The following is a 27,909-nucleotide window of genomic DNA, read 5'->3' on the forward strand; positions in this document are numbered from 1 at the left end:
AGCATCATCACAGCCCGCCGGCCGCACCGCCGCATCATCAACGCGCGCCGCCCGGCGCGTCCAGCCCCTGAGCCGTGCCCCGCTCACGTGACAGCGGCCGCCGCGAGGATGAGCCGCGGCTTTGGCAGCGCAGAGCTTCTCGCGCTGCCTCTCTGACGCGGACCTCGAGCTCTCTGCTCTCTCCACTCACCACACACCCCTTCCGTCCATCTCTCGACATGGCCGCCACGGCGGCAGGAGGCGCTTCGGCAGCGCTCCTGCGCCGCAGTGCGCGCGCAGCCTCGTCGCATGCTGCCTTCTTCGCCGCCGCCCGCGCCGTGCTGCTCCCGCCGGCACCAGCACCGCGCCGCCGAGCCTCGCCGGCGCGCCAGATGCCGTCGCCTCGCTCGTACGCATCACTCTCTGCGGCCGGCCCGAGCTCTGCTGCATTCGATACCGCACCTCTGCTCTTCCACGACGTGCTCGTCGAGTCGTGGGACTGGAGCCGCCGCGCTGTCCGCGACTCGGCCGCCTCGAGCGAGGCGCATCGCGCCCTGGCGCGGGCCTGGGCACAGCCACACGAGGAGTCGCAGCCGCTCGTCTCGACCTCGTATCACTGGGAGCGGCTGGCAGACTCAGCCTTGCAGCCGCGGCTGGCTGTCGCAAAGCCGCAACTGTCCGTGCAGCGCGACGCAGCCTCGTCGTCGCGCCTCTCGACTGAGCACCTGCTCCGCCTCATCTCAGGCGGCCGGGTGCTAGAGGCGATGCATCTCTTCGAGACTGCTCTGCAGCGAATAAGCGTCCCACGGCTTCAGCATCTTGCGTCGGATGCTCGGCGCAACTTGTCCGCGCTGGACGATCTGCTCGGTGCAGAGGGCCTGCTCAGGCCAGCTGCGATCGAGGCCATGATCCTCTCAATCGCGGCGCAGGCCAAGCGGCCCATATGCCGGGGCGCTGTCGCCACCCGGGCGTCGTGGCAGCCGAGCCACCTGCCGGAGCAACTCGACTTCTCTGCCCTCGGACGCGAGCATCAGTCGATGTTTGCCATTGCTGCACTCTACGACGCACTGCTGCAACTGGGCTTCATGCCCTCTTCGCGCATCGCGGCGCTCCTCATCGAGATCGCAACACCGTTGCTGCGTACTGACAAGATCGAGGCCTTCGTCGATGCTCAGCTCCGCGCGGCAGGCGGCGCTATCGCTCGCGGCCGAGAGGAGAGCTACAGCATGCCTGGCGAGAGGCTGGATCGCGGCTGCTTCGGTCTCGATGCGGTCGAGCAGGCAGTGCTGGCGTACGGCCGCGCACAGGTGCCATGGCGCGGCGAAGCGCTGCTTGCCTGGTGGAGTTGCCGCGCCAACGACCGATCACGGTACCTCGCACCAATCGCCATCGCGCGCTTCCCAGCGGCGGCGCAGTCGAAGAACTCTCTGAGCGCTCCAGACGAGATCACAATAGCCGGATGGTCGTCGTCTCCCCGCATCTGGGTTTCGCTGATCGCAGCACGGGCGCAGTCGGGCGACTTGAGTGGCGCGAAGGTCTGGCTCGAGCGCTATCGAGCGCTAGCAAAGACGAGCGGAGCGCCGCCAGACTCGGCACCGTATGAGGCTTTTGCGCGCGCATGCACGGGCCCGGCCTTGATGCCTCGCTTCACTGGCTGGAGACCGCGGCCAAGAGAGATGGAGGACGAGACCGAAGAGCAAGTAGCGCGCGATGCCGAGCAAGAGGACGTTGTGCCTGTCGCCCACGCCCGCACGCTTGCGATGCGCGCCGTCCTCGATGCAGCCGTGTCCGACGGGATCGGCATCTCCTCGAGGCTCGGTGGCCTGGTCATCTCCTTCGAGGCAAGCTGCGGGCGCACGCACGAGGCTGCCTCGCTGCTAGTGCAGCTGCTCGATCGCGCGCTCACGCCTCGCCCGACGACGGGCGCTACCACTCGGTCGTCGCAGCAGCGCACGTCTCTCGACTGGCCGCTGTGCATCGCTGTCTTCCGCGTCTACGAGCGTCTCGCCTTGGCCTCTCCCGGCACGACGCCCACGCTCGCCGCCTTCCTGCCGGCTGCGCCAGCCTCGGCCGCTGCTCTGCGTCCCTTCTCTACGCTGCGCGGGGTCGTCCGCGCCCTGGCCGCCTCGCACTTCGAGCTTACTCGCGGCAACGCTAAGCGGCACAGCATGTACAGCAAGCCGAACATGCTCCTCGCCGCGCTGCGAGCTGCGCTGCTCTCGTGCGACTTTGCGCTGGCACGCGCGGTCCTGCAGATGCATCAGGCATGGCACGTCGCTGTCGCCAAGACCTGCAAGGACGAGATCCGCCGCGCCTACGCCTACCACTTCTGGTCCGGCAACTCCTCGCTGGGCGATGCACATGAGGCCGTGCTGGACTCCGTCGGAAGCGAGGAAGGAGCTTTGTCTGACACGACGGGCTATTCCGAGGAGGGAGCATCTGAAGGCAGTGTGCAGCAGCGCTTCACGGTACCGGCACCGAGCGTGCAAGAGGTCATGGCGGAGCCCTTCTCGCTGCTCGATGAGCTCATCGTGCGACAGACGGTCAAGGACCGCTGCGACGACACGGCGGCAGCTCACGAGCTTTCGAGCATGTCTGCGGAACAGCGCAGCGAGCTCGTCGAGGAGGCGCTTCGCGGCGTCTGTCTCGACTTGGGCCTGTCGCGGGACTTCGCTGCGCTGTCAAGCGGTGACGCGACTGAGGCGCAGCCGGACCTGCCGTGTGTGAAAGCAGCGTAGCTGGACAGATCTCACCATCTACCAATGACATTCCTGCGGCACCTCTTGCTGCGCTGTATTGAGCCTCACGCCGGGCGTCGTGACAGAGAGCATTCGCCGGCGAACGCGCGGGCAGGCTGTCGCCTTGCCCCTTTGGGGTTGATCTTGTCTGTCTGTGATGATGCCGCCAGAGTCCGGGCAGTCTCTGAACCTTGGCTTCGCTCTGAAGGGCAGAGAGAGAAAGGTCTCTGAGGAACGTGGGCACCCTGTAACGCGCGCGCGCCATGGTCGGGTGTTGCTCACGCGGCGCGCCGCGGCGCGTGTCGTGCTCTCTTCGCTCGATTTGGCACTCGCAGCTCAGGGGCCAAGGGCGACCGGTGCCTGTCTCTCGACCCTCACACCCTCTCCCGTCGCCGCCCTGCTCCCGCCGCTTGCGCCTTACTTTCCTCGTGCGCTGGCCGCCGTTGATCCGCTCGTCACGCTCCTCTCTGCTCTTGCGACCTTCGCCGCAGCTGCGTGCGCCGCGCACCCCGAGCGCGCGCGCGCCGCGCTGTCCACCGTCGCACTGCGCCGGGCTGCAGGCGTTTGGGCCTCCCACAGACAAGGCTCGTGAGTGCTGCGCGTGCTGTCTCGTGACTGGTTCCCTTGCTTTGCGCTGGCTACGTCCGTCTGTTAAGCGCCTCGAATGCTGCCTCATACTCTGTTCCTTGCGCAGCGCGCCTTGCTTCACTCGGCGAGACATGCCAGTCGTGTGTCTCCATGACGGCGCGGAGGCGCCATATGTCGCCTGCTGGCTCGACGTTGCCAGCAAGGACACGCGGCCGCTGGGAGTGCATAAGCACATGACGAGCGACGTGCCGCACCTGACAGAGAGCGCTGCCGACGCGCTTCTGTGTAGCGGCTCGCGGGCCAGGCCGCACGCGTACGCCGACGTACGCGCATTTGTCGGCGTGGATCTCAGTGCGCAGTACAGCATCAACTTGCAAGGATCGTGGCGCGCCCTCGACGTCGGCCAAAGAGGCCTCGCAGTCAGAGTCAAATACGGCTCGTCCAAAAGGGCGCTGCGCTTCAACTGTCCGCCCGGTCCACGCATGCGCGACGGCGCCGAATGGTGCCAGAGGGTGCGTCTGCGTGTCCACGAAGCTCAGAGGCCGAAAGGCTGCATCGCCAGATGCGTGCTCACTGCTGCGCCGAAGGTCAATCTGAAGAATGCCGAGGCTTTCAAAGATGCAATGCGACGTAGCGACAAGCCGACGCTCAAGGTGCAGGTCGCGGCGCTGGACGACCAAGACCACTGCAGCATTGAGCTGGTGAGCTTGCTGAAGATGACAGGATAGCGGAGCGCTGACCGAGGGCCGCCTGCGCAGGAGAATGTAGTGTTCGTGTTTGAATTCTGCTTGGTTGCCGTCGACGAGGAGCTGAGCTCGCTAGGTCAGTGTCCAAGCTCAGAGATCCTCCAGGCAGCTGCTGATGGAGCGCCAGCACGAGTGTCGTGCCCTCTCCCAGCGGTCGTCCTGCGTCCAGCTGAGGAGACGGATGCGCCTGCCGTGTTTCCTCCAGAGGCACGCAGGGTCCGCAAAATTGCGCAGCGGCAGCTCGACTGGGCCTTTGCCGTCGTTGTCGGCAGCGACATGAGCGATGCGAAAGGAACGCGCGAAGGCCCAGACTCGCCCACAACGTGGTTTGGCGCGCGCGAGGAGCGCCACGCTCCCTCAAAGCACGTCGAGCGCCCAAGAAGAGGCAGGTCGCCGTCCGACGAGCGAATGCAAGATCTCTCCGGCCCTCACGCGCCCAAGGCCCCGGCCGTGCGCCTTGCCGAGCAGCGCAGGTGGCGCACGAGCGACGCAGCTCCGTCGCTCAGCATACGCGGCGCAGCTTCCCGCACCGCCGCCGCGCAAAGATCGGACTGACGAGCAGCTAGGCGCGCGCCTTGTGCAAGAGCAGCAATGCAAAACTGATTTGAGCAGCTATACTTGATGGTACCGAGCTGCAGATGTCGTTGCGTTGTGAGAGGGCGCCTGAGGCTGAGCGTTCGCCGGCTGCCATGTCGGCGTGACAGAGGGCTTGGCTGTGTGCATTGCGAGAAGAGCGAGACGCTCTGCATACACCGTCGTGACTCTCAGTGGCGAGCCTGCGCGAGCGCGAGCACGTCCTGTGCTGCAGAAGGGAGAGAAATCGTTGCCGTGCGGGGCACTCTTACTGCTGCGGCGAGCCCCTTGAAGATACGACACGCGACGCGGCGGCGGCGTGTCGCGCCTTGCTCGCCCAATCTGGGCATCGCTCAGGGGCCGCAGCGCAGCCGCCGCCTCTCTCTCAACTCTCACACCCTCGCAGACAGCAGAAGCCTCGTTCTCACCGCCACTCATCTGCCTGGCACGCAGCGCACCCTCGTCAGCTCGCCTGCACCTTCGCTGCGGCCAGCTGCGCGGTGCGGCCGCTGAAGAGCGCGGAACTGTCCGCCAGCGCACACGCCGGGCTCTGGCCGTTCAGACCTTGCAGAGGAGTCAGATCTTGTGAGTGCTCGCCTCTGGCAGTCATCAATACAAGCTCGGTGAAGGAGTTCTATTCCTGTCAGCCTCAGCGCAACGCGCTCACACGGAAGTAGCCACAGCATGCCCATCGTACGTCTGCGCGATGGCGAGGGCGCCCCGTTCCTCGCCTGCTGGCTCGATGACTTCGGCCAGGACGTAGGTAGGAACTCGCAGCCGCTGCACAGACCTGTCGAGGCCACGACGTCGCACTTGTCAGAAGGCGGCATCTCGGCCGCACTGAGCAGCGGGTCGCTACGACACCCGCACTCGCACGGCCACGTGCTCGCCTACATTGGCAGCGAGCACGATGCGCGCTTCACCCTCAACCTGCGAGGCTCGTATGGCGCGCTGGATGGCAGCCGCATGGGCATCGCCGTCGAGATTCGCTGCTCCGGTGGGCTGCGTCCGCTGCGCTTCAACTGCCAGCCCGAGACGCGGCCGCGCGATGACAGAGAGTGGGGCGAGAAGGTGAGTCGATGGAGGACCAATCGGGCTGCAGGACAGGCGACGACCGCGCGGACTCGCGCTGTCTGCTGATCACTCTCACCATCATAGATCTTCATTCGAGACGGCAACTTGCTGGCTCGAGCCTTGCAGCAGACTGCACAGCCGACGATCGTCGTGCATGTCGCTTCTCTGCAGGACCAGGAACACAGCCGCTCCGAGCTGGTGCGTGCCGCGGCAACGAGTGAGCCGCCATTCTGATTGCTGAGCGCAGCATATGCAGGAAAACGTGATCTTTACGTTCGAGTATCGCGTGCTTCTCCTCGACCATGGACTGTCGTCGCTCAGTGAGCATTCAAGGTGTCACCAGAAACTTCACGTGCTGATGTCCCGCAGCGCGAGTCAGCTGTCCCCTTCCCCAGGTCGTGCTGCGTCCTGCCGACGAGGCTGCTGCGGCATGCGTCTTTCCTCCGCCGCCGCTGGTCACCCGGACTAGTATAGCCTCGCGCGAGTACTGGCCCTATGCGGTCGGCGTCGAGGACAACCCGAAGCGCAAAGGCCAGCGCTCCACCAACAGCTCATCTCGGAAGACGGCGTCTTCCACACGCAAGGAGAACGACGCATCGGCGAGCGACGCCGACCAGAACCTCACAGCACGCTCGGCCTACGTTGAGCAAGAGGGCTCCACGGCCAGCCTCGAGCCGCTCAAAGTCTCGGCCGTGCGTCTTGCCGAGGAGCGCCAGGCGCGAGCGAGCGCCAGCGGCCTCTCGCTGAGCATCCGCGGCGCGGCGTCACGCTCTGCAGCTGCGCAGGAAGCGGAGGCGAAGATCCAGGAAGCTCACGAGGCAGAAGAGCGGGCTTTGCGCCGCCAGGCTCGTCAGCGCCGGTACGAGGAGTGGGAGCGCGAGCGGCGTCACGAGCGCGAGTGTTCTCTCACGCGCGCCGGGCCAGGCCATCAAGCCGACGCCAAGCCTTAAGGTCAAGGGCAGCTGACGGCGCGACACCTGCGCCGGCACACAACCGAGCAGCTCGACTCGTCGGCTCGTTTGGGAGCCAGAAAGCCATCGCGCCAGGATCGTCTGTCTCGCGGCTCAACGTCACCGTGGTCTGTAAATGTGCGCATTCGTCTGGCGCTGAACGCGGGGTATGAATGTGCGGGCTGTGCGCAGCATACGTCTGCCCGATGTCTCCGTCTTGGGTCGTCACAAGAAGTACTGTAGGGGGAGAGCGTCAGTGAGGCGGGACCGCGGGCCGGTGCAGCACGAGTCGCACCTCTACTTGTGGCTGGAGTGGCGGGAGCATCAGCGTCAGTGCGGGCCGCCGAGGAATGCCAGCGGCACTCACTTTTGGTTGTGCGGCCTGCGCCGGGCCGTCGCGCTCGTTCTCCGGCGCCGCCTCAAACGTGTTGAAGTGCTTCGTGCCGTTCGGCCCGACCTCGAGGATGCTCGCCATGTTGCCGCAGCGGTAGCAGTAGTTGGGCGCGCTCCACACCGTCGAGAGCTGGTCGTCGTACAGCACGGAGAAGCCCTCCATGCAGAGCTGGTGCGCGCGCAGGATGTGCGACATGTTGTTGCGCTCCAGGAAGTGCCGCACGACCGACGCGCCGAAGGTGTACCCGGCACCTCTGCAGAGACTGTGAGCTGCGAGTGCGAGACGGAGCGTGAGAGGCACGCACCGTGGCGATATTGCGAACTCCTCCTTGTCAGGATCCGGATCTGACCAGACAAGATCGGCCATGGGTCCCTCGTGCGGGATCTCTGCGGGAGAGTCGTTCAGCCATCCGCTAAGCGCAGTTCTCCTAGGCCAGACGCACCTCGGAAGCGGTCGATGATCTTGACCTGGTCGATGTAGTGGACGGACGGCGAGAGGCCTGAGTAACACCGCAATGGTCAGCAGCGGCGAGACACCAGCGCCGCATCCCCAACACTTTCCGCCGTGCACGCAGAATATCCGGTCGTCGATGACGACGGAGAGCGTGAGGAAGTCGAACATGTCGGTGAAGTAGTGCCACACATTGGCCGAGCCGTACTTGCGCGTGCACTCGGTGTAGAAGCCGTACGTCTGCCGGCCGCCCGGATGAGTCTCTGCCACGCGCACTGCCGCTGAACGCTGTAGCGAGACTGACCTGTGTGACGGCCCGGCTCTCGTGGTTGCCACGGATGAGCTGCACGCGGTCGGGATACCGCAGCTTGAGGCACGTCAAGAGCGAGATGGTCTCAACGCTGAACAGACCGCGATCAACGTAGTCGCCTGTAGAGAGCGCATGAGCGTCTGAGACGCAGCGCAGCCAGCGCCCGACGCACCGAGGAAGAGGTAATTCGTATGCGGGCAGTAGCCGCCGATCCGGAAGATCTCGATCAGATCGTAGAATTGCCTAGTGAAGACGGCGTCAGCCCCAGCCGGGTTGCTCCAGATTGCGGGGAGCATAGGCAGTGCAAGCGCGGATACTGCTCCGACCCTGCTCAGCGACCAGGAACAGGTCTGCAAGAGAAGCAGATAGCCGCACGCCGGCTGTTCACAGAGGCCAGCCCTCGCCACTGAGTGGTCGCGTGACCCCCACTCTCTGATGCCTGGGGGTGCCTCTGCAAGACCAGTCCGGCTGCCAAGTGGAGCTCAGAGCTTCATCTGCTGCTCGGTGGTAGTCCATCTACAGCCAGTCGCCATGCGCGACGACGGGTCGGCGGCACGGGCCGCCTTTGCTGCTCGCCGACTGCCCTTGCGCATGCCGCTGTCACCCCGGCCACGCCGCCACACTCACCCATGGATGTCGCCCACCACCGTCACGGGTGCAGCCACATGCACGACGTTGCTCTCGCGCATCAGCAGCTCCTTTGTCTTCTCGCAGATCTCGCGCAGCAGGGCCTCGCCGAGCAGCTGCTTCTGCAGCAGCTGCGCGATGCACGCGTCGAGGTCGAACGGCATGCTGCGCCGGCGGAGGAGCGTAATGCAGCAGGCGAGGCCAGCGAGAGAGGAGAGACGGCGAGCTGGAAAGCCTGCAGAAGGAGCGAGAGGGGTGAGACGCTATGTGGATGTGGTGGTGCGCTGGCAGAAGTCGCGGCGGCGGGGGACGGCGTCTGGTCTGGCCCGGCGCATGCAGAGCTTCGCGCCCGCACGGTCCTCCGCGGAGCGCCGGCCAGCTGTGCGTGGGGCTGCTCCTGCTCACCGTCACGCCCCTTGCCATCCCACCTCCATTCGCCTCCGCTGCAGCATCCCACTTTGGCGCAGCGAGGTACCTTCCACGCACCATGGGCAGCACACCGGCGGCCGCGCCGCTGCCCTCGGCGCTGCCCAGCCACCTGGCACGCTCCATCGCCAGCGTGCTCGAGACGCCGGCCGCCTCGTCCTTCTCCCTCACCGCCTACCTCAACACGCTGCTGCCCAGCGCCGCGGCGCTGACGCCCGAGACGCTTGCCGGCGCGTCCGCTGCGCTCGACGATGAGGCTGCGCGCTCAGACGCTCAGGTCGCTGAGCTCATCGGGGCGCTGCGAGCCCGCGCCGCCGCGCTGCAGGACGGGCGGCAGGGCGACGCCGAGACGGTGCCGCAGCTCATGCAGCAGCTCGAGCAGATCCGCGAGAAGGCCAGCCAGAGCGAGGCGGCCATGCGCGAGATCACGCGTGAGATCAATGCGCTGGACCGTGCAAAGCGCAACGTCGTGGGCAGCATGACGGCGCTGAAGCGGCTGTGGATGCTCGGTGAGTCGGCGCAGTCAGGTGCCCCCTGGTCGGCACAGCCAGGGGCCATGATGCGCCGCATCTTGCTGACGGTGCACTCCAGTCAACGCCGTCTCCTCTCTGTCGCGGCTCACGAGTGCTGGGCGCTACGCTGCGGCAGCAGAGTCGCTGGCTGCCGTCGAGTCGCTGCGTGCTCCGTTTGCGACGTCGTATGAGGGCGTCGAGCGGTTACGACGGGTCACGATCGAGGTCGAGAGCCTGCGTGCAGAGCTCGAGAAGAAGGCCCGCGGCGAATGGGAGAACAAGTGAGTCTGCAGTGGCCCGCGTGATGGATGCAGACGAGCTGATAGCAGACGTGTCTTGCAGCTTCGCATCGTCCTCCCAAACGCCCAACCAGTCCACTGTGCTGCTCTCTGCAGCACAGGCTCTTGACGCGCTCGGACCAGGCGTCGTCAGCTCTTTCCTCAACTGGTACACCAACACGGCACTGGCGGAGTACCGGCGCATCTTCCGGCCGACAGACGAAGCTGGCCAGCTAGACAATGTGTCGCGGCGCTATGCGTACTTCCGCCGCATCCTCAAGACGCACGACGAGGAGCGCGAAGCTGTCTTCCCGCCCTCCTGGCGCGCCGCGACGGTCCTGATGCGCCGCTTTGCCGAGATGACGCGCGAGGACGTGCGCAGTGCGCTCATTCGCGAAGGCAGCAGGCTGAAGGTGGAGACGCTGCTCGAGGCATTGAATGCCACGCTTGAGTTCGAGACGGCGATGAGCCGCAGGTTCAGCAAGCCTGTGAGTCGGGCTGCTGCGTCCTTTTCTGGCCTTGCGCTGACTTCAGTCACAGTTCGCTGAGCTCACGGCGCCGCCATCGCCGTCCGGAGATGCGCCTCTCGCTGGCGCAACGGGACCGACGCTCTCCTCCGCCTTCGATCCGCACCTCGGTCTCTTCGTCGAGGCGCAGGACAAGGTGCTCGCCGATATGTTCGCGACGTACCGCCGCAGCGGGCCGCGGGCCTCGCTCGAAGGCGCCGACGGCTCAGGCGAGGGCAAGGGCGAGGAGAGCAGCGTGCTGCCGTCCTCCACCGAGCTCTTCTACTTCTACCGCCTCACGCTGGAGCAGTGCGCGCGCCTCTCGACGCGCCAGCCGTTCCGCGACCTCTGTTCCGTCTTTGCGCGCTATCTGCGCGCCTATGCCGACGAGGTCCTGCGGCCAGGCCTGCTGCGGACCGACACGGGACGTCGCTCGGTCGACGCCCGCGGCAGCACGCAGGAGCTACAGCGCGTCTGTCGTGTGCTGAACACTGCCGACTACTGCAAGGTCACCGCTGCACAGCTCGAGGAGAAGCTGCGCGAGAAGATTGACGCAGAGTACCGCGAGGGGGTTGATCTGGAGGGCGAGCAGGAGGCATTCGTTGGGTGAGCCTTCTCTGTGACCCGGTGAGGTCCTGCTCGGCTGACCATAGTTCCCAGCGTCATCTCTGCCGCGATTGCCAACCTGGCGCGGGAAGTTGAGATCGCCATCGAGCCGCCGTTCTCCTCGATGCTGCGGCCGCCGATCCCGTGGAGCCAGCTCGACGAGGCGTCAGGGAAGAGCCAGTACGTCGACGACGTGGCCGGCGCTCTCGAACACGTCGCCGTCGTAGTGCGGCAGGAGCTCGAGAACAAGCGCTACGTGCGCAGCTGGAGTGACAAGGTGGTCGGGTGAGTCGCTGGGGTCTGTCCGCTCCGGTGCGAGCTGAGCTCACGCTCTTCGCGCAGCATCGTGCTTGCACGCTTCACGCACACGCTCGTCAAGCTCAAGCCGCTGCAGCGCAATGTGGCACAGCAGGTGAGCCTCGAGAGCCCTCTGGCCCTCGACAAAGCTGACGCCTCGCCCATCAGCTGCTTCTCGACATCCGAGAGATCAAGCGCACTCTGCTGGAGCTGCCGCGTTACTCGCTTGCAGAGGAAGGCAGCACCGCCGCTGCTGCATCGTGAGCAGAGCTGGTGCATGTCTGCGGTGCTCGATGCTGATCCTGCACGGCCTGCGCCAGATACCAACGCTACGTCAGCAAAGGCACGCAGCGACTCGAGACGCTGCTGGAGATCCTCGCCCTCGGCGACGACGGCCCAGAGGCTCTCATCGACGCGTACATCCAGCAGATCGGCGATCGGTCATCGGTGAGTCGCCATCGTTGCTGAATTTGCGCTCAGCCGCTCATCTCTTGCGTCCAGTCAAACTTTCAAAAGATCCTCGACCTGAGAGTAAGTACCGTGGCCCACACAGAGACAGCCTACGCCGGCGCTGACGCTCAAGCTTCACCGCTGCAGGGAGTCCGGCGTGTCGAGCAGAATGCCCTCATGGACGCGTTCGTCGCCGTCACATCGCAGTCTGCTGACCTCACGGACACGTCCTTCCTCACGTCGCTTGGTGCGTCCTCGCGCGAGCCTGACGCCCTTGGCCGTGCTGACGATCCGGTACGCAGACATGGACCCGCCGGCCAACGCGCCGTTCGCGCAAGCCACGACGCCGACACCGTTCCTGTCGTTCGGGCTGGGCGACGGCACGAGCACGCCGCCCAACCCGCCGGCGCGGCACGGCTTCGCCAGTCCCGACCGCGGCGGTGGCGCCGGCGAGGGCGGCGGAGCGGCGCGTGCCTTTGGCGACCTGCGCCGCTTCGGCAGCATGCTCGTCGGCCGCAAGGAGGAGTCGCGGGGGCGGTAGCGCGCGGAGAGCAGGCGAATAGACGGCCAGATGTCGCTTGCGCTTGAGCTGCTAGGCGTTCTCTTCCCTCTTGGCGAGCGGCCCGACGGCATGGCGCGAGGCGTGCAGGCAGATCTCGCTCCGTCCTCGGCCCACGCAGCCGTGAGAGCGCCGGGAGCCACGGCTTGCTGCGCCGAGCCGTTCCCGCGCGTGTGCGTCTTGCTGCCAGCCACGAGCGTAGCTTGTTTGGTGTGCAGCAGGGCAAGAGCGGGTCAGCCTCAAATCTTGGGCGCTGCTCCCGACGCCGGTGCGGCAGCACGCAGCTCGTCTCCATCCGCTCGAGCTTGCGTGCTGCGAGCTGCTCGATTCGATTCTGAATTGCGATTTGCGCCTCACTCGTCGCGCCGTGCTGCGCTGCGTGGCCACGCTGCAGCACCCTGCATGGGAGCGGAGCGCGAAGTGCGCAGATGCATGGTACGCCCACGAGGCCACGAGACGCACGGGCGGGAGGACCGACGGCGCAAGCCACGTGAGATGCACGCAGACAACTCAGCGGTCGCCGCCGGACCGACGAGCCAAGCAGAGGAGTGTCGAGTGCGGCGGCGGTCTTCGCAGCGCCGCCAAACCATGCGTTTGCGGATTGTCATGCTGGCCCCCCAGCGAGAGCGAGCGACGGCGCTGGGAGCCGCCCGAGCACGGCCGAGTCGACGAGCTCCCGGCCGCTCATGCATCACACGAGAGCGCGGAGGCGCACTCTCGGTTCTTCTGCAGGCTGCATCCGCCGTGTGCCGCTCTGCCAGACCGTCGGTGCGGCCAGCCGCAGGCCACCAGCGCAGGTATCGTCGCCAGACGATACGTTCGCGCTCGCCAGCGCAGTGGACCAGCCTGCAACTGCAACACAGTCGATCGTGCGCTGAGAGTCTGAATGGACTGGCGCTGGCGCTCGCCAGGGTGCTGTGCTTGTGGTTTCAGGCGGTGCGACTAAACAGCGCAGGAGCGCAAGGAGCGGCACGCTGCCGGACGCAGCCGCTGCGCCGAGGAAGCGGCGCCTCACGAGCTGCTGCGGGAGAGTTGGGCCGCCGCCGCGCTTTGCGGGCCACCCTTGCGCCGCCTGCTCGAGCACCAGGCCCTGCATCTGCGGCGCCAGTGAGATCCCGCAGCACGCGGTCAGGCAGGCAAGGTGCCGCTGACGTGTGCATGTGGTGCCGCGCGCTTACGCAGTCGGGGCGCTCTCGTCGCGTCGCGCAGGGCGGGGAGCACTCGCGAGTCGCGACTGGGTGCTGCTGCGGCCGCAGCAGCCAGCGCCGAGGAGGCGGACCCGTGATGGGCTCCGGTGCACTTTCGCGCTCGCGCTCTCTCCGACTCAGGCACTCGCTGCCAGGTCCGGCGATGGGCGGGCAGGCCGTGAGCCTCTGCACAATACGGGGGGGGTGCCCCATGGCCCGTGACAGCCTATGCGCGCTAAAGTGCACGCGCGGCGAGGTGCAGCGATGCGCGCGCGCCGCGCTGCGCTCCCGTGCCCGCCGGCCGTGGCGCGCACACGGCGTCTGTGCCTTCGCGCTTCCTTTCTCTCGAGACGCCTGGGTGCTGCAGCTCGCCCCATCCCGACTGGCCGGCGCTAAGCCCGCTGCCGCCTCGCTCTCATCCACGTCTTCCGCCCTCGGGCTCCCGTCCCGCCCTGGCCATCCGCTCCTTCTCACTCCCACCTCCATCCACAAACAGTTCGGCCTGCGCGAGCACCGCACCACATCGACGTGCGCGCTTCTTTCGCGAGCGCACCCTGCGTCTGCGAACGCGACCTGCACCTGGTCCGTCCGTCCTGAGCTGTGCGCCTCGGCCCTGCCTTGGCTGATCGTGCCGCATCCGCAGGCTGCGCATGTGAAGCACGCCCGTCTGCGCCCACACACCTTCTCGCCATGGCTGCGGCGGCCGGCCGCTCGGCCGCGCCGCAGGCAGAGGCTGCCGGCAGCAGCGCCACGAGCGGGCGCCGCGGCTCTAAGGCCGGCCTCGTGCCGTCGCCGACGCCGCCAGACGCCTTCGACGCGGCGGTGCGCGCCGCAAACCCGTCGCATCCGGACCACCAGGCCTGGCTGGAGCGCTACGGGCCCGGCGCCAGCAACGGCACCAGCATCGGGCGCGCGGCCTCGCTGCACGGCGATGCGGCAGGCAGCCGGCGGGCCCGAGCGGGCACGAACAGCAGCGTGCGTTCGCCAGTGATGCCCATGCCAAACGGCGAGGCCTCTACTGCGCACACGCCCGAGCTCGCTAGTGGCCGCGAGGGCGCGCCGGTGGGCGGCGCAGGAGCAACGGGCACAGCAGGCCGGCGGCGCAAGAAGAAGAAGAGCGCTGGCGACAAGGGCAAGCGGCGCGCCGCCGAGCCGCCCGTGCCGCCGCCACGGACGACGAGTGTCCCGACTCTCCTGCACAGTGTCGGTGATGATGTGCCGTCGGCTGCGGCCTCGCCCGTCTCAAGCATCAAAGTCGGGCAGCGCGTGCAGCAGCACCCGATCCCTGCTGCATTCGCCACGCCGCGCCGATCTTCGATGGACAGTCGCTTCAGCCCGATGCCCGCATTAGCTCCGGGGGACGTCCCGCCGATGCCGAACGTCCACTTCGCCGCCACCTCGCCGCCGCAGCCAGGGCCAGCGGGTCTCGCAGCGGCGAGCTCGCCGCCTGCGCAGGGCCAGACGCCCTCTCCTGCGCGCTCGCGCTTCAACAGCCTGCGCTTCGGCACCTCGAAGAGCTCGCCGCTCAAGCCTGCTGAGGTGCATCTTGCCGAAGCGCGCGCTGCGCCCGTGTCGCCGGTCGCTGCCGAGTCGCCGCGCAGCGGCGGCGCACTGCGGCGCAGCCTGGACGGCGTCATGGCGCCGTTCCGGAGAGGCTCTCGCGACAGCGCCTCGACGCGCGGCATGCAAGAGGCTGCCGTGCTTGCGCGCATGGCCACGCTGCGCAACGACCACGCCAGCGATGCCGAGGGCGAGAGCAGCGCCACCTTCATCTCGCCGTCCAGCAGTGCCGCGTTTGTCTCGCCCTCCTCGTCCTTCTCTCATCCTGCTCCGGCGCTGATGGCACCCTTCTCGATGACGCGCGCGGCCTCGCTCGACGCAGCGCCAGGTGCATACGCGCATCTTGCCGGCCCAGCCAGTGTGGCACTCTCCGCGCGCAGCCAGTCTCAGCAAGAAGAGAGCTCGCAGCAACTGACACTGCCGCGCGGAGCTTCGGGTGCGCGCGCCTATAGGGGGCCTCGCCCGCTCAGCAGCGTCCGCGACGTGCGCGAGTCGGGCACCGAGGCCGAGGCGGACGACTTCTTCGATGCGCAGGACGATGAGATCGCTCCCTCCAGCCCAAACGTCTCCGATGCAGACGACGCCTCGCCGGCCCGACGACGCGCGGCGCGCAAGCGGGTGCCGAAGCTTGAGAGCGACAGCGCGAAGTCGGGTGCGCTCGACGAGGGAAAGACGCAGTTCACTGCCAGTGCAGAGCGGAGGCGCAGCCTGGACTCTCTTCGCGCCTCGCGCGCCTCTCGCCGCATCGCGGAGCACGCCGCCGAGCTCGAAGCTCCAGCAGTGCCGCCATTGGCCGCGGCTGGCTCGACAGACGAGGCGCGGGCCGAGAGCGGCGGAGAGTCCTCTGCCGATGAGCCCATGTATGCCAACGGGGCCAACCCGCGGCAGCAAGCCGACGCAGACGGCTCCGCAGCCTCTGGCCGGCGCAAGCGCTCGCTGCACGGGCATGGCGCCCCGTCCGGGATGGCACAGCTGCAGCGCGAGCGCGAGCTCATCGCACAGGCGCAGGCAATGCGTCGTGCGTCCCGCATGGCTTCGCTCTCCTCCTTCGAGTCGTCGCCCGGCGGTGTGCCAGGCGCTCGCACTCAGGAGATCCCATTGCCCGATGACGCGGCGTCGCGGGCGTCTCCAGCAGCTCCGCCGGTCCCTTCCAAGTCGCCCGTGCATACATATCGAGCCAACGGCGAGACTGACAGTCACAGCGAGGCCGTGGACGAAGCGTCACAGAGATTGCGTGCCGTCCAGGCGCAGCAGTTCTTCATCCCTCCCGTGTATGCGCGCGCGCCAAGCAGCGGCACATGCACGCCGCGCGATGCGCCAGGGATCTCCGAGGCCAACGGCGTGCGCATCAACAAGGCGATGAGCTCACGCAGCCTATCCAGCAACTACAGTCGCCCGACTGTTGCTGCGCCCGCGCTGCCGTCTCCCGCGAACGCTTCGAAGGAGCTGCCTCGGCACCCTTTCGAGACCGTCAGCTCCAGAGAGATGGAGCGGCAGGGCACGCCGACAGCGCAGACTTCCGGCTCGCCGCTCCTCTCAGGCGGCTCGCCGGCGACGCCGGCGACTCCATCGTCCTATGGACGAAGTGGCGGCCGCAGGTTGGCAGGCTTCTTCACGCGCAGCAAGGCCGGTCGCTCTGCAAGTCAGGGCGCGCCTCTCGCGGCTAGCCCGTCGGCAGAGGGAACGGTGCCAGTCGAGGACACGGAGCCGATGGAGCACCTGGCCAACGAAAAAGAGCAGGTCTCGTCCCGCTCCCCCGTTGGCCTTGGCATCGAGGCGTCGCCGTCGAGCATGTCAGGCAGACGTCAGCGATCGGAGAGCTACAACTGGCGCTCTCGCGTCGCTTCGCTGGCCTCCAACCGCTCGAACAATCGGCCCTCCCCGCCTCCGTGGGACTCACCGGCGCGCTTGCCCAGCCGCGAGCGCACGCCTTCCGCCGCCGAGCCGCCGTCGCCTGGGCAGCTGTCTGAAGCCGGCAGTGATCCCGATGCCGCTTGGCGCAGACAGCTGCTCACGCAGGCGGTCGGCCTGAGCTTTGCTACTGGCCGGCCATCGCCCTCGCCCTCGCCGTCGTCGCCAAACACACTCGTTGACCCTGTCGAGCCCACGAGGGCTCCGCGAACGAGCATTGGCATGGGCCGGCCGAACTTCGCCCAGCGACGCGGCGTCAGCGCTAGCATGCGCCCACCCGCCACGCCGCCTGACCCAGGCGCAAAGCCATCGGCGACTTTCTACAAGACGCTCAGTCCGAGTCTGCTGCACGAGAGCAGTGTCGGCTATCACGAGGCCGACGACCTGCCGAGCCACGTCGGCCACGCTGATGACTTTGGCGAGACGGAAGACCAGTCATCTACTCTCGACGCCCCGATCATTGCTCGAGGCATGCCTGGCGCCGCACGCCCTCATGGTGAAGGCCTTGATGCCATCACAGAGCTGCAGTCGTCCAACTCGCTCGCTGCGCGTTTGACGAACGGCGCGCACTTCGAGCAAGCGCCGCCTCACGTCAGGCTGGTCCGCTCCAGTGCCGATCTGAAAAGCGGCAGCTCGGGGTTCCAGGCACTGTACGCTCCGCCGGACAGGGCCACACGTGCCGCGGGAGCCGCCTCGCCGACCTCCTTCGGTGACCGTCGCAGGCTCTCGGGCGGCTCAGCGGCTCCACCTCCGCCTCTGCAGCTGCATTCGCCGAGCTCGCCAATCGAGATCTCGCCGCACGCGCCCACGACGCCGGGAACGACGTCGTCCACGTCGCGCTACGACGCGCCGCATTACGAGTCCTCCTTCAACGAGCGCAGCTTCTCGTCCGACCGCAAGCTGTCCACCTCGGCCAGCCGTCCGTCTTTCGCCGAGCTTGGCAACGGCATCGTCAACAACGGCTCGCCGGAGCACGTGCGATCGCCCAAGCTCTTCGCGCAGCTGCGCAAGGGCATGCCGAGCAAGCTTGGCGGCAAGAGCAGCATGCCGCGGATGCGCGGCATCTCCTCTAGCGACGTGATTCTGTCCGACTCTCCGGTCAGCCAGCACACTGGCGCCGGCTCCATCTCGGCCGTCGAGGACGCCACGCGGCTGCTCGCCGTCCAGGCAGATCAGCTCTCGCAGACGCCGTCTCCCAGCGTGCTGGGCACGCCGGCCACGTTCACCTTCACGGAGCCAGACTCGCCCTTTCCGCGCATGCCCCGCGACGCGCCGCTCATGGCCGGCTTCGAGTACAGTCCGCGCGGCACGCCCGGCCGCGAGCCGTTTGCCTTGGCCCAGTCGATGGCGCCGGCACTCCGATCGCCCTCTTCGTCCTCCGGCAGCTACGACACGGCGCCTCTCAGCGCGCGCATGCGCACCACGTCGATGGGCGCGCGCAGCACCAAGAGCCGCGACATGCGCGTCACCTCGCCCGAGCTCGATGCATTCAGCAACATGCTCCGCGAGGCGAATCAGGCCGACCAACAGCGTCTTCGCGCCATTGCCGCACGCACTGCCGCTGCTGCCTCAGCCGCCTCGATGCCCTCGACTCCTGCGGCCGCTACCGCCTCGCGCTGACGTTCTATAGCGCCTCGGGCGATGCTTTGCTACTTGCTTGCGCACCGCCCACTCCCCTTATGTACCGCCGTCCTCTGCAACTCATACCCTTGCTCCCCGCACACACTCGTCCGCGAACGATTGACTCTGTTTGATGCAGGGCAGGCGGGCGATGCGCGAGGGATGGACTAGCATCGCCGGGCGTCGATCACGCGTTCTTCCGAGCCCTCGAGGGAGCAGGACTGCGCAGCGCAGCCGGCAGCGGTGTGCGAGCGAGGCGCTGATCGGCGTGCAGGCCGTTTAGGGGCTGCGTGCATGGCGCGGCGGCCGCGCGGCACCGGCGCAGCGGCGCGGCGCGTCCGCCGTGCAGCGAAGCAAGGCGAGACATCGACGGGCGCTTCCTTGTTCTTTCCTCGAACGGCGCGAGATGAGGCCCGATGCGCCCAGCGGCTGATCAGCAGCAGCGGCCTGAGCACCGAGCGTTGATGCTGCCGCACGCTGCGAGAGGCTGCTGGCTGTCAGATGCGCCCGGTTAGCGTGCTTGCGGTGCCGGCTGCCTGCAGCCAAGGCAAGCATGAGGCGCGCACGCAACGCGCGGCGTGGCGCGGAGCTCGCAGGCGGCAGCCCCTGAGCGCGCGGCGCGCCCCGCGCTGCCCCTAAGCCGCGCTGCCGCGGCTGCCGCGCAGCGTGCCCTCGGAGGGAGGCCCAGCCGGCACCTCTTAGGCCTCGCAGCGCCCTCTGCTCTTGCCTCAGCTCCACATCCCTCTCCAGTCGCCTCCAGTCTCCAGTCTCCTTCCCCCGTCTCCTTCTCACGACACCTCACGCCCTTGACGATCTCTCACGACACACCACCGCACCCTAGTACCCCGCACTTCCCCACACACTCACCCAGCACTTCCGTCACCATGCCCCTCTCCCTCAAGCGCGCCCTCTCCACGCGCAGCAGCAGCAAGCGCGACGCCGCCAGCGCTCCGGCGTCGGACGCGGCCGAGCCTTCGATCCACGAGGAGCTCGCGGCCAATGCCAACGACGCCGACGCCGAGGCGCTGCGCAAGGAGACGCTCGCCGCTCAGGTCGCTGCCGAGGTGCGCCTGCCGTGCCGGGGTCAGCTTGCGGGCATCGCTGACAGGACTGCTCAGGCCGAGAAGGCTGCCGTCGCAGCGCAGGCCAAAGCTCTCGCCCATGCGGCGCAGACCAACGCCGAGTGAGTCTGTCGGCAGCTCTCTGGCTCGAGCAGTGGCTCAAGCTTTCGCAGGGCGAATGTTCAGGCTGCAAAGGATGAGGCAGCTGCCTACGGCGCGGCCGAGGAGGCCGAGCACGCCAAGGACGACGTCGCGCTGCGCGCCGAAGAGGAGCAGAAGGCTGTCGCTGCCGCCGCGGCCGCTGCGGCGGTGAGCGAGAACGATGCCAAGGCAGCAAAGAAGAAGGGTGAGCAGCGTCCTGGACCAGGTGCCCACCGCTGCTGATGCGCCGTACGTCCTCAACAGAGGAGGCCGCTGCAGAGGAGGAGAAGGCGGTGCAGGCCGCCATCAAGCAGGTGAGACTCTCAGACGTGGCGTGCTGCCGCGTGTACCTGACGCATGCTCCTGCAGCACGAGGCCGCCCTTGCCGCCTTCGAGCTCGTCGCAGCCAAGCGCCTCGACGAGGCCAAGGCGCGCGCCGAGTGCGAGCGCCGCAAGGCCATCGCCCAAGCGAGCGTCGCCCGTCGCAAGGCCAACGCCAAGACGGAGAGCGTCCGTGCCGGTACGTCGAGCTCGGGCAGACGAGTGACCGTCGCTGACGATGTCTGCACAGCCGCCGACGCCAAGGCAGCCAAGGCGCGCATGGAGGCGGAGCGCAAGGCGTGGAAGGCACGCACCGAGATCGAGGCCAAGGCGCACAAGGCGCACCAGGCCGCCGAGAAGCTGGCGGCCAAGGAGCGTGCCGCCGCAGAGAAGGCGGCGGAGAAGGAGCGTCTGCGTGCCCACAAGGCGGCGGAGAAGGAGCGCCTGCGCGCCGTCGAGGATGCCGAGGCCGAGCGTGTCGCTACGCACCTCGGCGAGGAGGAGGCCAGCCGCGTGAGTGCAGCGAGAACGCATCGATAGGCCCTTGACTGACGCCACGGTATGCGCAGGTCGAGAACTCGGTGCAGGCCGGCGACGACATCGTCGCGCTGCCCGTCAACGAGACGTGGGCCTCGTGGCTCTGGGCCGGCCTCTTCGGTGCGCCGACCGTCGAGTCGAGCACGCCCACTGCCACTGCCGCCGTCGAGGAGGCGCCGGCCGTCCCGGCCAAGGATGCCGCCGCGCCCGTCGCGCTCACCGCATAGGCAGGCCCTCACATCTCTGAGCTCTCGCTGCTAGCTCTGGTCCGTTGTCTCTCTTGTCTCGACCCCGTTCACCCGCGCGGATCTCCACTTCCATACCCCGCCGACTCTCGTCTCCCACGGATCCTCTATACGACGTCTCCCACCCGCTGTCCATCATCACGCCGCCGCCGTCCGTACTGCCACGTCTGTCCATCTCTCTGTGTAGCGCCTCTCGGCCTGTCTGATTCCGCGTGACGTGTGGCTCCCCTCGACTTGGCGCAGCGGCCGTCTAGCGCGGGCACGTGCAGCGGTTCTCCTCGGGCACGGCGTTCATGACCTGCAAGTGCGGAGTGTGAGCACTGAAGCGCAGCATATGCGCCACTCGGCAGGCCTCACCGAGTCGATGTGCTTGCCGCAGCCACGCCACGTCGTCTTTCCGCACTTGGTGCCTGTAGGTGCAGAGAGGTGTGAGCAGGGGCACAGGCGAAGGCAGCGTGCGCGACGCACACTCGACGGGCATGCAGGCATCGACGGGAGCGGAGAGCGTGGCGTGCATGATGAGCTGGCCTGGTGTCGTGTGTGTGGTAGGTGGTGGTGGTGAGAGGCGAGGCGGGTGTCGCACGACTAAGACTAGCTGCGCTCTTTATGGCCGTGCGCGCGGCGCTGCTCCCACGAGCCACCGCCACGTCGTATGCCGCGGCAGCCGGCTATCGGTGCGGCGCCCGCCGCGGCTACCACCGCACCTCGCCTCGGCGCGGCGCCCGCGGCGTCAAGCTGGCGAGAAGCAACGGCTCTGAAATGGCGGGCAGCAGGCGCCTCACAGAGTAAGAGTCAAGCCAGCCTAGGCCGCGACCTTGTCGATCGTCGAAGACAGGCGACAGCGCACCGTAAGAGCCGCTTGGAGGTGAATGCCCCGCGAGGCGCACATGACCTTGGACGCCTTGCCAATCCAACCTGCTGCCCTTCGAGAGGCATGTCTGCGCTGGGAAGGCACGTATTGGTCGCCGACGAGGTCCTCCAGGAATATCGCACGCAAACCTGAAAGTGTCTGGCCGATCTCGTATGCCCCTGTCGTCGTCGCGAGAGGGGGCCGGCGGTGCTGGGCACGACGTCATGCGCTCCCCTGTCGCGCGCCCGCCAAGTGCTCACACGCGGCGCAGGCGCCTGCGACGCGGGGCCGGACGAACTCGCCCTCTCGCCGCCAAGCGCCGCCCAAAGCAGCACGGCCGCACCGGTTGCCGACGGGACCGCCGCAGAGTGGAAGCCAGGCGCAGAGAAGGCGCATCGGGCGAGCGCCTCGCTGGTGGTACGGCCGAGCACGCGCTGCATGCTGGCTGCCCGGCCTTCGCCCGCCAGCACGCTCAGGAGGAGATGCCGGCACCTGCATCGGTCGCACTGCGCCCCGGCGCTGATCGCCCTGCATGCCGAGTGCCCACGATCGGCCAAAGCACGAGAATAGACGAGGCATCGTGGACGCTCGCAGCATGCTCACTGGCTGGAGGAGGGCGACGGATCAGCCAGGTGCAGCATCAGAGGTGGCTGCGGGGTGGCTGCAGCAGCAGCGCAGCGCGCAGGCGGATGATTCTCGGGTCGCCTGCTGCGCTGCTGCTGATGCCGTGCCGCCATGCGCAGCGTCACGCAGCAGCAGCGCGGCGCAGGCGCGCGAGTTCGTTTGGCGGACAGAGCGGAGAGGCGTGACGCCGCGCGCGCGCGGCGCGATCGCTCCTCGCTCGCGGCCTGCCTGCTGCCCGCGGCTGCCGCTGCCGCGCTCCGCCTGTGGCCGCTTCGAGAGGCCTCGCCGGGCGCCAGCCAGCGCTCCTTCCTTCCTTCGTCTCCTCTCGCTGCTCCTTTCTCGCATCCTCTCCAACGCCGTCGCAGCGCGTCGCCGCCGGCCGTACATGCTGCATCCCTGAGCAGCGTGCGACCCGCCGCGTCTACTCCGCTTCCTCACGACCCTCACCCCGCACGCGCCGCTCCACCTCAGCGCCGCCGCCTCGCCCACGCCGCACCACGCTCGCGCGCGCCCGCACAGCATCCACTGCGCAGCACCTCTGGCTCCTCGCTGCACTGCGCTTCCTCCATCCTGTCGGCGCCGGACCCTGCCGCGTCCGCGGCGCCCAGCAGCCAGGCGGCCGAGTCGAGCAGCGGCTCGCTGACGCCGCAGGGCGCCGGCAGCCAGGCACAGCAGCTGCTCGCCGCCGTAGGCGCCGCCGACCGAGCTCGCCTTAGTCCGCGCGCCAGTCCCGGCAGCAGCACGCCGGCCAACAGGAGCGCTCCGGCATCCACGCGAGTGAGCCGCGCGGCCACACCGGCCAGCAGCGGCAGCACCACGCCGGCCTCGCCGGGCAGCCTCGCCCTCTCGCCAGGCACCGGCAGCCACGCGCAGCTGTACAGCGCGCCGGCGCTCAGTGCCGCCATGGAGGAGGCCCAGCCGACGTGGGCGCACCCGGCGCCGCGCAGCGGCGTCTCGTCGCCCGCCAGCGGCTCGCACACCGCGCTGCCCGAGGTCGACTACGGCGCACTGGCGGCGACGCAGGCGGCAGCATGTGGCATGGTCGCTGCTCCTGCCAACGGAGCCGCGCGTGCGCAGCTGCAGGGGCGCAGCAGCCGCTCCAGCACCGCCGCCAGCGCTGCGCCGAGCAGCGGCGCCGCGACGGGCACCGGCCACGGCGGCTCCTCCGCCGCCGGGCCCTCGACGAACCCGACGAGCGTCAGCCCGCACGACAGCGAGGCGTCGCCGCCGCCGTCGGGCAGCAGCACGCCCTCGCGCTCGAACAGCGGCCGGCCGCAGGTGCTCGAGACGCACCACCTGCAGCTGCAGACGCACACCAGCGGGCGGCGCATGATCAATCAGTACATCATGTGAGTGCAAGGCTGAGGTCCAGCAGGTGGCTCTGGCACTGACGCGCTTTGCAGTGAGGATGAGCTGGGCCGTGGTGTGCACGGCAAGGTCCGGCTGGCCCGCGACACGGACACCGGGGAGCGCGTGGCCGTCAAGATCGTCGAGCGCGAGGGCCGCAAGCGCCTCGGCGGCGGCAATGCGGCGTGGAACTCGCGCAACAGCGCGTTTGCCAAGGGCAAGAGCCGCGACCGGCCCCTGACTGCCTCGTCGATCATCTCCGCCGCCAGCGAGGGCGCCAGCGGCCTTGCCACGAACGACGCGGAGGACAGCGCGTCGCACGGCGACGGCGCGTCCCGACAGCACCACGCGCACTTCGCACCGGTGCCGCCGCGCTCGCCGGGCGGCAGCATGAGCAGTGCGCATGTGCTTGCACTGACGGCGCGGCACGGGCGCTGGGCGGACAGCGGCCCGAGCCGGCCCACGGCGGCAGACAAGGAGCTGGAGCGTGAGCGCGAGAAGGCGCGCGAGCGCGCGCGCAAGCAGCTGCTGTGGACGACGGACAAGAAGGTCAAGCGCGAGATTGCGCTCATGAAGAAGTGCGCGCACGAGAACGTCGTGCGGCTGAAGGAGGTCATCGACGATCCGCAGAGCAAGAAGATCTTCATGGGTGAGTGCGGCGGCCCGGGCACGAGACACTCCGCTGACACAGCCCTGCAGTGCTCGAGTACATGTCTGGCGGCGAGGTGCAGTGGAAGGACGAGCGCGGCTTCCCGACCCTCACGATTGCCGAGGCGCGCAGCACGCTCCGAGATGTCGTGCTGGGGCTCGAGTACCTGCACTATCAGGGCATCATCCACCGCGACATCAAGCCGGCGAACCTGCTGTGGGACGAGAACCGGCGCGTCAAGATCTCCGACTTTGGCGTCTCGCACTTCAGCTATGCGCTCCTGGTGGCCAGTGGCGGTCTGCCGAGTCTCGACGGCGACGAAGAGCGCTCGCGCGACCCGAGCCTCGTCGACGACCACGAGCTGGCCAAGACTGCCGGCAGTCCGGCGTTTTTTGCGCCAGAGCTCTGTCTTGCAGGCGAAGCAGCGCCTACGGCCTCGTCAGAGGTGCGCATCAACGGGCGCACGCGTGTGACGCCGCGCATGAACACGGCGGAGTCGCGCGAGTTCCCGTGGGCCGAGGGGCAGAACAGCCGTGGCGGCACGCCGTCGCAAGAGCTCAGTCAGGCAGCGCGCAAGCAGAAGCCGAGGATCACAAAGGCCATCGACGTGTGGGCGCTCGGCGTGACGCTGTACTGCCTTCTCTTTGGCCATCCGCCGTTCACCGCAGACAACGAGTTCGCGCTCTTTGCAGTCATCCCCCACGAGGACTACGAGCTGCCGGCCTTTGCGGGCGCCGACCGCATGCGCATCGGACCGCGCGCCAAGCGCTGGCGGACGCTGCCGCAGTGGACAGACGAGGAAGGCGATGTGCACGCCGAACCGGACGCGAGTGAGCAGGACGTGGGCCCTGCAGCGCTCTCCGAGGATATGCGTCTGCTGCGCGAGCTGCTCGACCGCCTGCTCGAGAAGGACCCGGAGAAGCGCATCAAGCTCGAGGAGGTCAAGAAGCACCCGTGGCTCACGCGCGATCTGGAAGACGCTCCGGCCTGGCTCTCGCAGACGGATCCCACGCAGCATCCATTCGTCGAGGTGACGCACGAAGAGGTCGAGGATGCTCTCACGGGCTTCTCGAAGATCAAGCTGCGCATCAAGCGCTGGCAGTCGAAGCTCCTGGAGACGCTCGCCGGGTCGCGGAGCCGCGAGCGGAGCAAGTCTGCGTCCCACGCTCACCCGCCGACTCTGAACCTCAGCGGTGCACGCCCGAACGGCGCAGTCTCGCACGGCGCTTCCACGCCTGCGGCACGCGACATGGGCGATCATCATCATTCAAGCCTGTCGCAGCCAACCTCTGCGCACGGCAAGAGTCCGGGCCACTCGCATCGCCCGGGCTTTTTCTTCCGCCGCCAGTCGACCGCTGCCGACCGCGTGCCGAGTGCCGTCGCCGAGCTCACGGCGCTCAACTCGCGAGAGAGCACTCGCAATCGCCGCGCGCGCAAGTATGCCGGCACGCGCAGTCAGCCTGCATCGCGCCCCACGTCGCCAGATGGTACCGGCGTGCCAAAGCAGGCCAGCAGCCACGGCTCGAACACACCTGATGCCGAGGCGCTCCTTCGCAACCTCTCGGCCACGTCGAGCCGGGCCCAGCACTCGTCGCTCGGGTCGAGCGCACGTCAGATGCGGCCGCCGGTCATCCAGCGTCGCTCGACTAGCCGCTCGTCCAAGACCATCGACGCGGCGCGCCAGATGATGCCCGTCTTTCATCGCTCCTCGTCCGAGTCGCAGACGAGCGAAGGCCACGGCTTCAAGCTGCAGACTGCGCCCGACGGCAGCCTCCTCGTCCAGCCAACTGCTTCCACCCGGTCGTCCAGCAAGTCTGCACGCTCGTCGCCGCTCATGTCCGCGGGCAGCGGCACGAGCGGGCCGATGTGGCCATCTCGCCGCGCGAGTGCGAACCCAGGCTCCGAGAGTCCGCGCTTCTCGTACGACCTGCTGCGCGCGCCCACCAACGACACAGTGACGGCCCAGCCGATGTCGCAGTCGCCGCCACGGCAGCTCGGCCAGCGGCAGACGAGCCGCTCGCGCATCGGCGATATCTTCCGCAGCGTATGGCACCCGAGTCACGGCCACGCCACGCCGACCAAGAGCAGCAGCGAGTGGCAGCGCGACGGCCTCTCGCGGCGCTCGTCGCGCTCGTCGCGGAGCAGGCCGCCATCGGCACAACCGCGTGCGCCGCCGCCATCGGCGTTCCGCGCGCCGGACTCGGTCACGCCCTCGACGGCGTCGCAGAAGAGCAGCATGGCAGAGTCGGCTCATGCTCCGCCGTTTCCCAGCTTCGGCCTGACCGTCGATGCCATCGGTGCGGCAGTGCGTGTGGGTCCCTACGGCGACGCAGACGTGCCGTACAGCGCGCCGCTGCCGCCTCGCTCGCTCGCCGCCGAGGAGCACCGGCAGCGCATCGTTTGCTCGCCCAGCCGGCCCACGTCGCCCGTGCGCGTTGCGTCTACGACTTCGGCGCGGCGTGTCGACGTGGACGACGTGGATGTCGACCTCGAGCTGTCGGACGACGACGATGAGCTCGGCCCTGACGGGCGCGCGCGAGGCTCGTACCTGCGCAATGACGGCCGCGGCTGGGTGATGCACCGCGGTGAGGGAGCAGCAGCCTCCATTGGCAGCTCATCGCTGGGCATCTCGGCGCCCGCATCGGAGGCGCACTCGTCGTCCTCTGGCCCGACGGCGTCGGTCACCAGCTTCGTCACTCCCTCAGTCGAAGGCGGCTACAATCTCTTCAAGCCGCCGTACACCGGCGCCAGAGGCGGCTCGACGATCACTCCGCTGCCCATCGAGCCGGTGCAGGGCGACTCCTCGTCTGCGCTCTTCTCGGACCTCGGCCCGGACCACTTGAAGCACGTCTTGGCGCACCGACGCGGCAGCTCCTTCGGCCACGAGCTCGACGACGCTGCTCCGCCGTCTGCTTTCCGCGCCGATCGGGCAGCGCACGAGGACCACATGTCCGCTGGCGATGCAGACGAAGGCGGCATCTACAGCGGCACCGACGACGACCGCTTCGCCGACGCCGACGAGTCGGATCTCGCCACGTCGGGCGTGCTTGACGACGCCGAGGAGGATGACGGCGACGACGACGACGGCGGCGGCTTTTCCTTCGAGGCCGGCCGCCATGGCCGCTGAGCACGCCCCGGCTGCCGACGCTCCATGCTCTGTGCTCCGCTCTCTGCACTGCCTCTGCGCTCACGCTCCTGTACCTGTATCCCTCGTCTCACGATCTCTGCCTCTCAGGTCACGCTCTTGCCACTCAGTTCTCTTCCCTGCCGCCTCCATCCCACCATGCTTGTCCTCGTCTTCGCGCGCCCTTCACTAAGTGTGAAACTCTCCTTGAGCGCTCAGCTCATCTTTCTAGCTCTACAGCGTGACGCCGCTGCAGTCTCCCGCTCCCAGCGCCGCGTCGTGCGGGCCCTGGCGTGCTCTCACAGACCCTGGCGCCGCTCGTTCTCAAGGCGTCGCCCCTGGGGTTCCATGGCTGGACACGTGCTCCCGAGCCGGCTACATAGAGCCGAGCGAGACAGAGCCGTGACGAGGTGGCCCGGGCGCGCAGACGCACCAGGCGGAGTTGCGGGCAGGAGGCCGAGATGGCCGTCGGAGGCCGAGAGGACGTGATATGCAAAAAGGCGCCGGTGCAGCGCGCGCGTCAGGCGCTCGCGGCGAGGTGACGTGCGCGTGCAGCAGCCGCCGCGCACGAGGTGGTCAGCACAGCGGCGCGCACCCAAGACATGCCGCGCCAGCATGCTCGCTGGCAGGGCCCTCGCGGCGCTCGGCGTCCTTCTCGGCACCCTCGTG

General features: G+C 68.1%; 9 protein-coding genes across 9 annotated transcripts; 7 read left to right on the plus strand and 2 right to left on the minus strand.

The window, feature by feature from the left end:
* Nucleotides 1-157: 157 nt before the first annotated feature.
* FA09DRAFT_189421 (hypothetical protein) lies at nt 158-3,029 on the plus strand. The gene has a single exon (XM_025739381.1). It carries the CDS (start codon nt 219-221, stop codon nt 2,715-2,717), a length of 2,499 nt encoding a protein of 832 aa, XP_025600804.1. The 5' UTR covers nt 158-218; the 3' UTR covers nt 2,718-3,029.
* Nucleotides 2,850-4,015, plus strand: FA09DRAFT_189428 (hypothetical protein). The gene is made up of 2 exons (XM_025739382.1): nt 2,850-3,305; nt 3,595-4,015. Exons 1-2 carry the CDS (start codon nt 2,981-2,983, stop codon nt 3,900-3,902), a joined length of 633 nt encoding a protein of 210 aa, XP_025600805.1. The 5' UTR covers nt 2,850-2,980; the 3' UTR covers nt 3,903-4,015.
* Nucleotides 4,016-5,023: 1,008 nt separating this feature from the next.
* On the plus strand, nt 5,024-6,786 carry FA09DRAFT_358588 (hypothetical protein). Its single transcript, XM_025744980.1, has 5 exons — nt 5,024-5,209; nt 5,302-5,695; nt 5,783-5,896; nt 5,955-6,018; nt 6,068-6,786. Exons 2-5 carry the CDS (start codon nt 5,309-5,311, stop codon nt 6,646-6,648), a joined length of 1,146 nt encoding a protein of 381 aa, XP_025600806.1. The 5' UTR covers nt 5,024-5,209; nt 5,302-5,308; the 3' UTR covers nt 6,649-6,786.
* FA09DRAFT_189483 (Metallo-dependent phosphatase) lies at nt 6,751-8,711 on the minus strand. The gene is made up of 9 exons (XM_025739383.1): nt 8,430-8,711; nt 7,975-8,045; nt 7,797-7,921; nt 7,597-7,732; nt 7,485-7,541; nt 7,347-7,428; nt 7,016-7,295; nt 6,944-6,955; nt 6,751-6,885 (listed from the first exon to the last, which is right to left on the minus strand). Exons 1-9 carry the CDS (start codon nt 8,591-8,593, stop codon nt 6,874-6,876), a joined length of 939 nt encoding a protein of 312 aa, XP_025600807.1. The 5' UTR covers nt 8,594-8,711; the 3' UTR covers nt 6,751-6,873.
* A 205-nt stretch (nt 8,712-8,916) lies between these two features.
* Nucleotides 8,917-12,045, plus strand: FA09DRAFT_336655 (hypothetical protein; the record flags this gene model as incomplete). The annotated part of the gene is made up of 11 exons (XM_025743909.1): nt 8,917-9,364; nt 9,447-9,648; nt 9,710-10,133; nt 10,186-10,757; nt 10,812-11,042; nt 11,100-11,169; nt 11,223-11,314; nt 11,375-11,501; nt 11,556-11,585; nt 11,652-11,751; nt 11,807-12,045. 11 exons carry the CDS (start codon nt 8,917-8,919, stop codon nt 12,043-12,045), a joined length of 2,535 nt encoding a protein of 844 aa, XP_025600808.1.
* A 1,551-nt stretch (nt 12,046-13,596) lies between these two features.
* Nucleotides 13,597-18,439, plus strand: FA09DRAFT_358591 (hypothetical protein). The gene is made up of 2 exons (XM_025744982.1): nt 13,597-13,832; nt 13,894-18,439. The coding sequence occupies exon 2, from the start codon at nt 13,941-13,943 to the stop codon at nt 18,339-18,341; it is 4,401 nt and encodes a 1,466-aa protein (XP_025600809.1). The 5' UTR covers nt 13,597-13,832; nt 13,894-13,940; the 3' UTR covers nt 18,342-18,439.
* A 685-nt stretch (nt 18,440-19,124) lies between these two features.
* FA09DRAFT_358592 (hypothetical protein) lies at nt 19,125-21,056 on the plus strand. The gene is made up of 8 exons (XM_025744983.1): nt 19,125-19,405; nt 19,460-19,524; nt 19,576-19,748; nt 19,808-19,857; nt 19,913-20,063; nt 20,115-20,377; nt 20,434-20,944; nt 21,004-21,056. The coding sequence occupies exons 1-7, from the start codon at nt 19,226-19,228 to the stop codon at nt 20,626-20,628; spliced, it is 1,077 nt and encodes a 358-aa protein (XP_025600810.1). The 5' UTR covers nt 19,125-19,225; the 3' UTR covers nt 20,629-20,944; nt 21,004-21,056.
* Nucleotides 20,897-21,163, minus strand: FA09DRAFT_336658 (hypothetical protein; the record flags this gene model as incomplete). The annotated part of the gene is made up of 3 exons (XM_025743910.1): nt 20,897-20,944; nt 21,004-21,056; nt 21,115-21,163. The coding sequence occupies 3 exons, from the start codon at nt 21,161-21,163 to the stop codon at nt 20,897-20,899; spliced, it is 150 nt and encodes a 49-aa protein (XP_025600811.1).
* A 1,068-nt stretch (nt 21,164-22,231) lies between these two features.
* FA09DRAFT_358593 (kinase-like protein) lies at nt 22,232-27,652 on the plus strand (the record flags this gene model as incomplete). The annotated part of the gene is made up of 4 exons (XM_025744984.1): nt 22,232-22,273; nt 22,640-23,469; nt 23,524-24,116; nt 24,167-27,652. 4 exons carry the CDS (start codon nt 22,232-22,234, stop codon nt 27,241-27,243), a joined length of 4,542 nt encoding a protein of 1,513 aa, XP_025600812.1. The 3' UTR covers nt 27,244-27,652.
* Between the last annotated feature and the right edge of the window lie 257 nt (nt 27,653-27,909).

The sequence above is a fragment of the Tilletiopsis washingtonensis genome (assembly GCF_003144115.1).
Source record: "Tilletiopsis washingtonensis strain MCA 4186 unplaced genomic scaffold FA09scaffold_3, whole genome shotgun sequence".
In the NCBI taxonomy this organism is placed as follows: Eukaryota; Fungi; Basidiomycota; class Exobasidiomycetes; order Entylomatales; genus Tilletiopsis; species Tilletiopsis washingtonensis.

Bases quoted from the DNA above. Each gene is read 5' to 3' on its own strand.
- FA09DRAFT_189421 (XM_025739381.1), top strand. From the start codon at position 219: ATGGCCGCCACGGCGGCAGGAGGCGCTTCGGCAGCGCTCCTGCGCCGC.
- FA09DRAFT_189428 (XM_025739382.1), top strand. From the start codon at position 2,981: ATGGTCGGGTGTTGCTCACGCGGCGCGCCGCGGCGCGTGTCGTGCTCT. The intron at 3,306-3,594 runs GTGAGTGCTGCG...GCTTCTGTGTAG, and splicing joins GCCTCCCACAGACAAGGCTC to CGGCTCGCGGGCCAGGCCGC.
- FA09DRAFT_358588 (XM_025744980.1), top strand. From the start codon at position 5,309: ATGCCCATCGTACGTCTGCGCGATGGCGAGGGCGCCCCGTTCCTCGCC. The intron at 5,696-5,782 runs GTGAGTCGATGG...TCACCATCATAG, and splicing joins ACAGAGAGTGGGGCGAGAAG to ATCTTCATTCGAGACGGCAA. The intron at 6,019-6,067 runs GTGAGCATTCAA...GATGTCCCGCAG, and splicing joins CCATGGACTGTCGTCGCTCA to CGCGAGTCAGCTGTCCCCTT.
- FA09DRAFT_189483 (XM_025739383.1), bottom strand. From the start codon at position 8,593: ATGCCGTTCGACCTCGACGCGTGCATCGCGCAGCTGCTGCAGAAGCAG. The intron at 7,922-7,974 runs GTGCGTCGGGCG...CGCTCTCTACAG, and splicing joins TACGAATTACCTCTTCCTCG to GCGACTACGTTGATCGCGGT. The intron at 7,429-7,484 runs GTGCGTCTGGCC...ACTCTCCCGCAG, and splicing joins GATCATCGACCGCTTCCGAG to AGATCCCGCACGAGGGACCC.
- FA09DRAFT_358591 (XM_025744982.1), top strand. From the start codon at position 13,941: ATGGCTGCGGCGGCCGGCCGCTCGGCCGCGCCGCAGGCAGAGGCTGCC.
- FA09DRAFT_358592 (XM_025744983.1), top strand. From the start codon at position 19,226: ATGCCCCTCTCCCTCAAGCGCGCCCTCTCCACGCGCAGCAGCAGCAAG. The intron at 19,525-19,575 runs GTGAGTCTGTCG...AAGCTTTCGCAG, and splicing joins GCGGCGCAGACCAACGCCGA to GGCGAATGTTCAGGCTGCAA. The intron at 19,858-19,912 runs GTGAGACTCTCA...ATGCTCCTGCAG, and splicing joins TGCAGGCCGCCATCAAGCAG to CACGAGGCCGCCCTTGCCGC.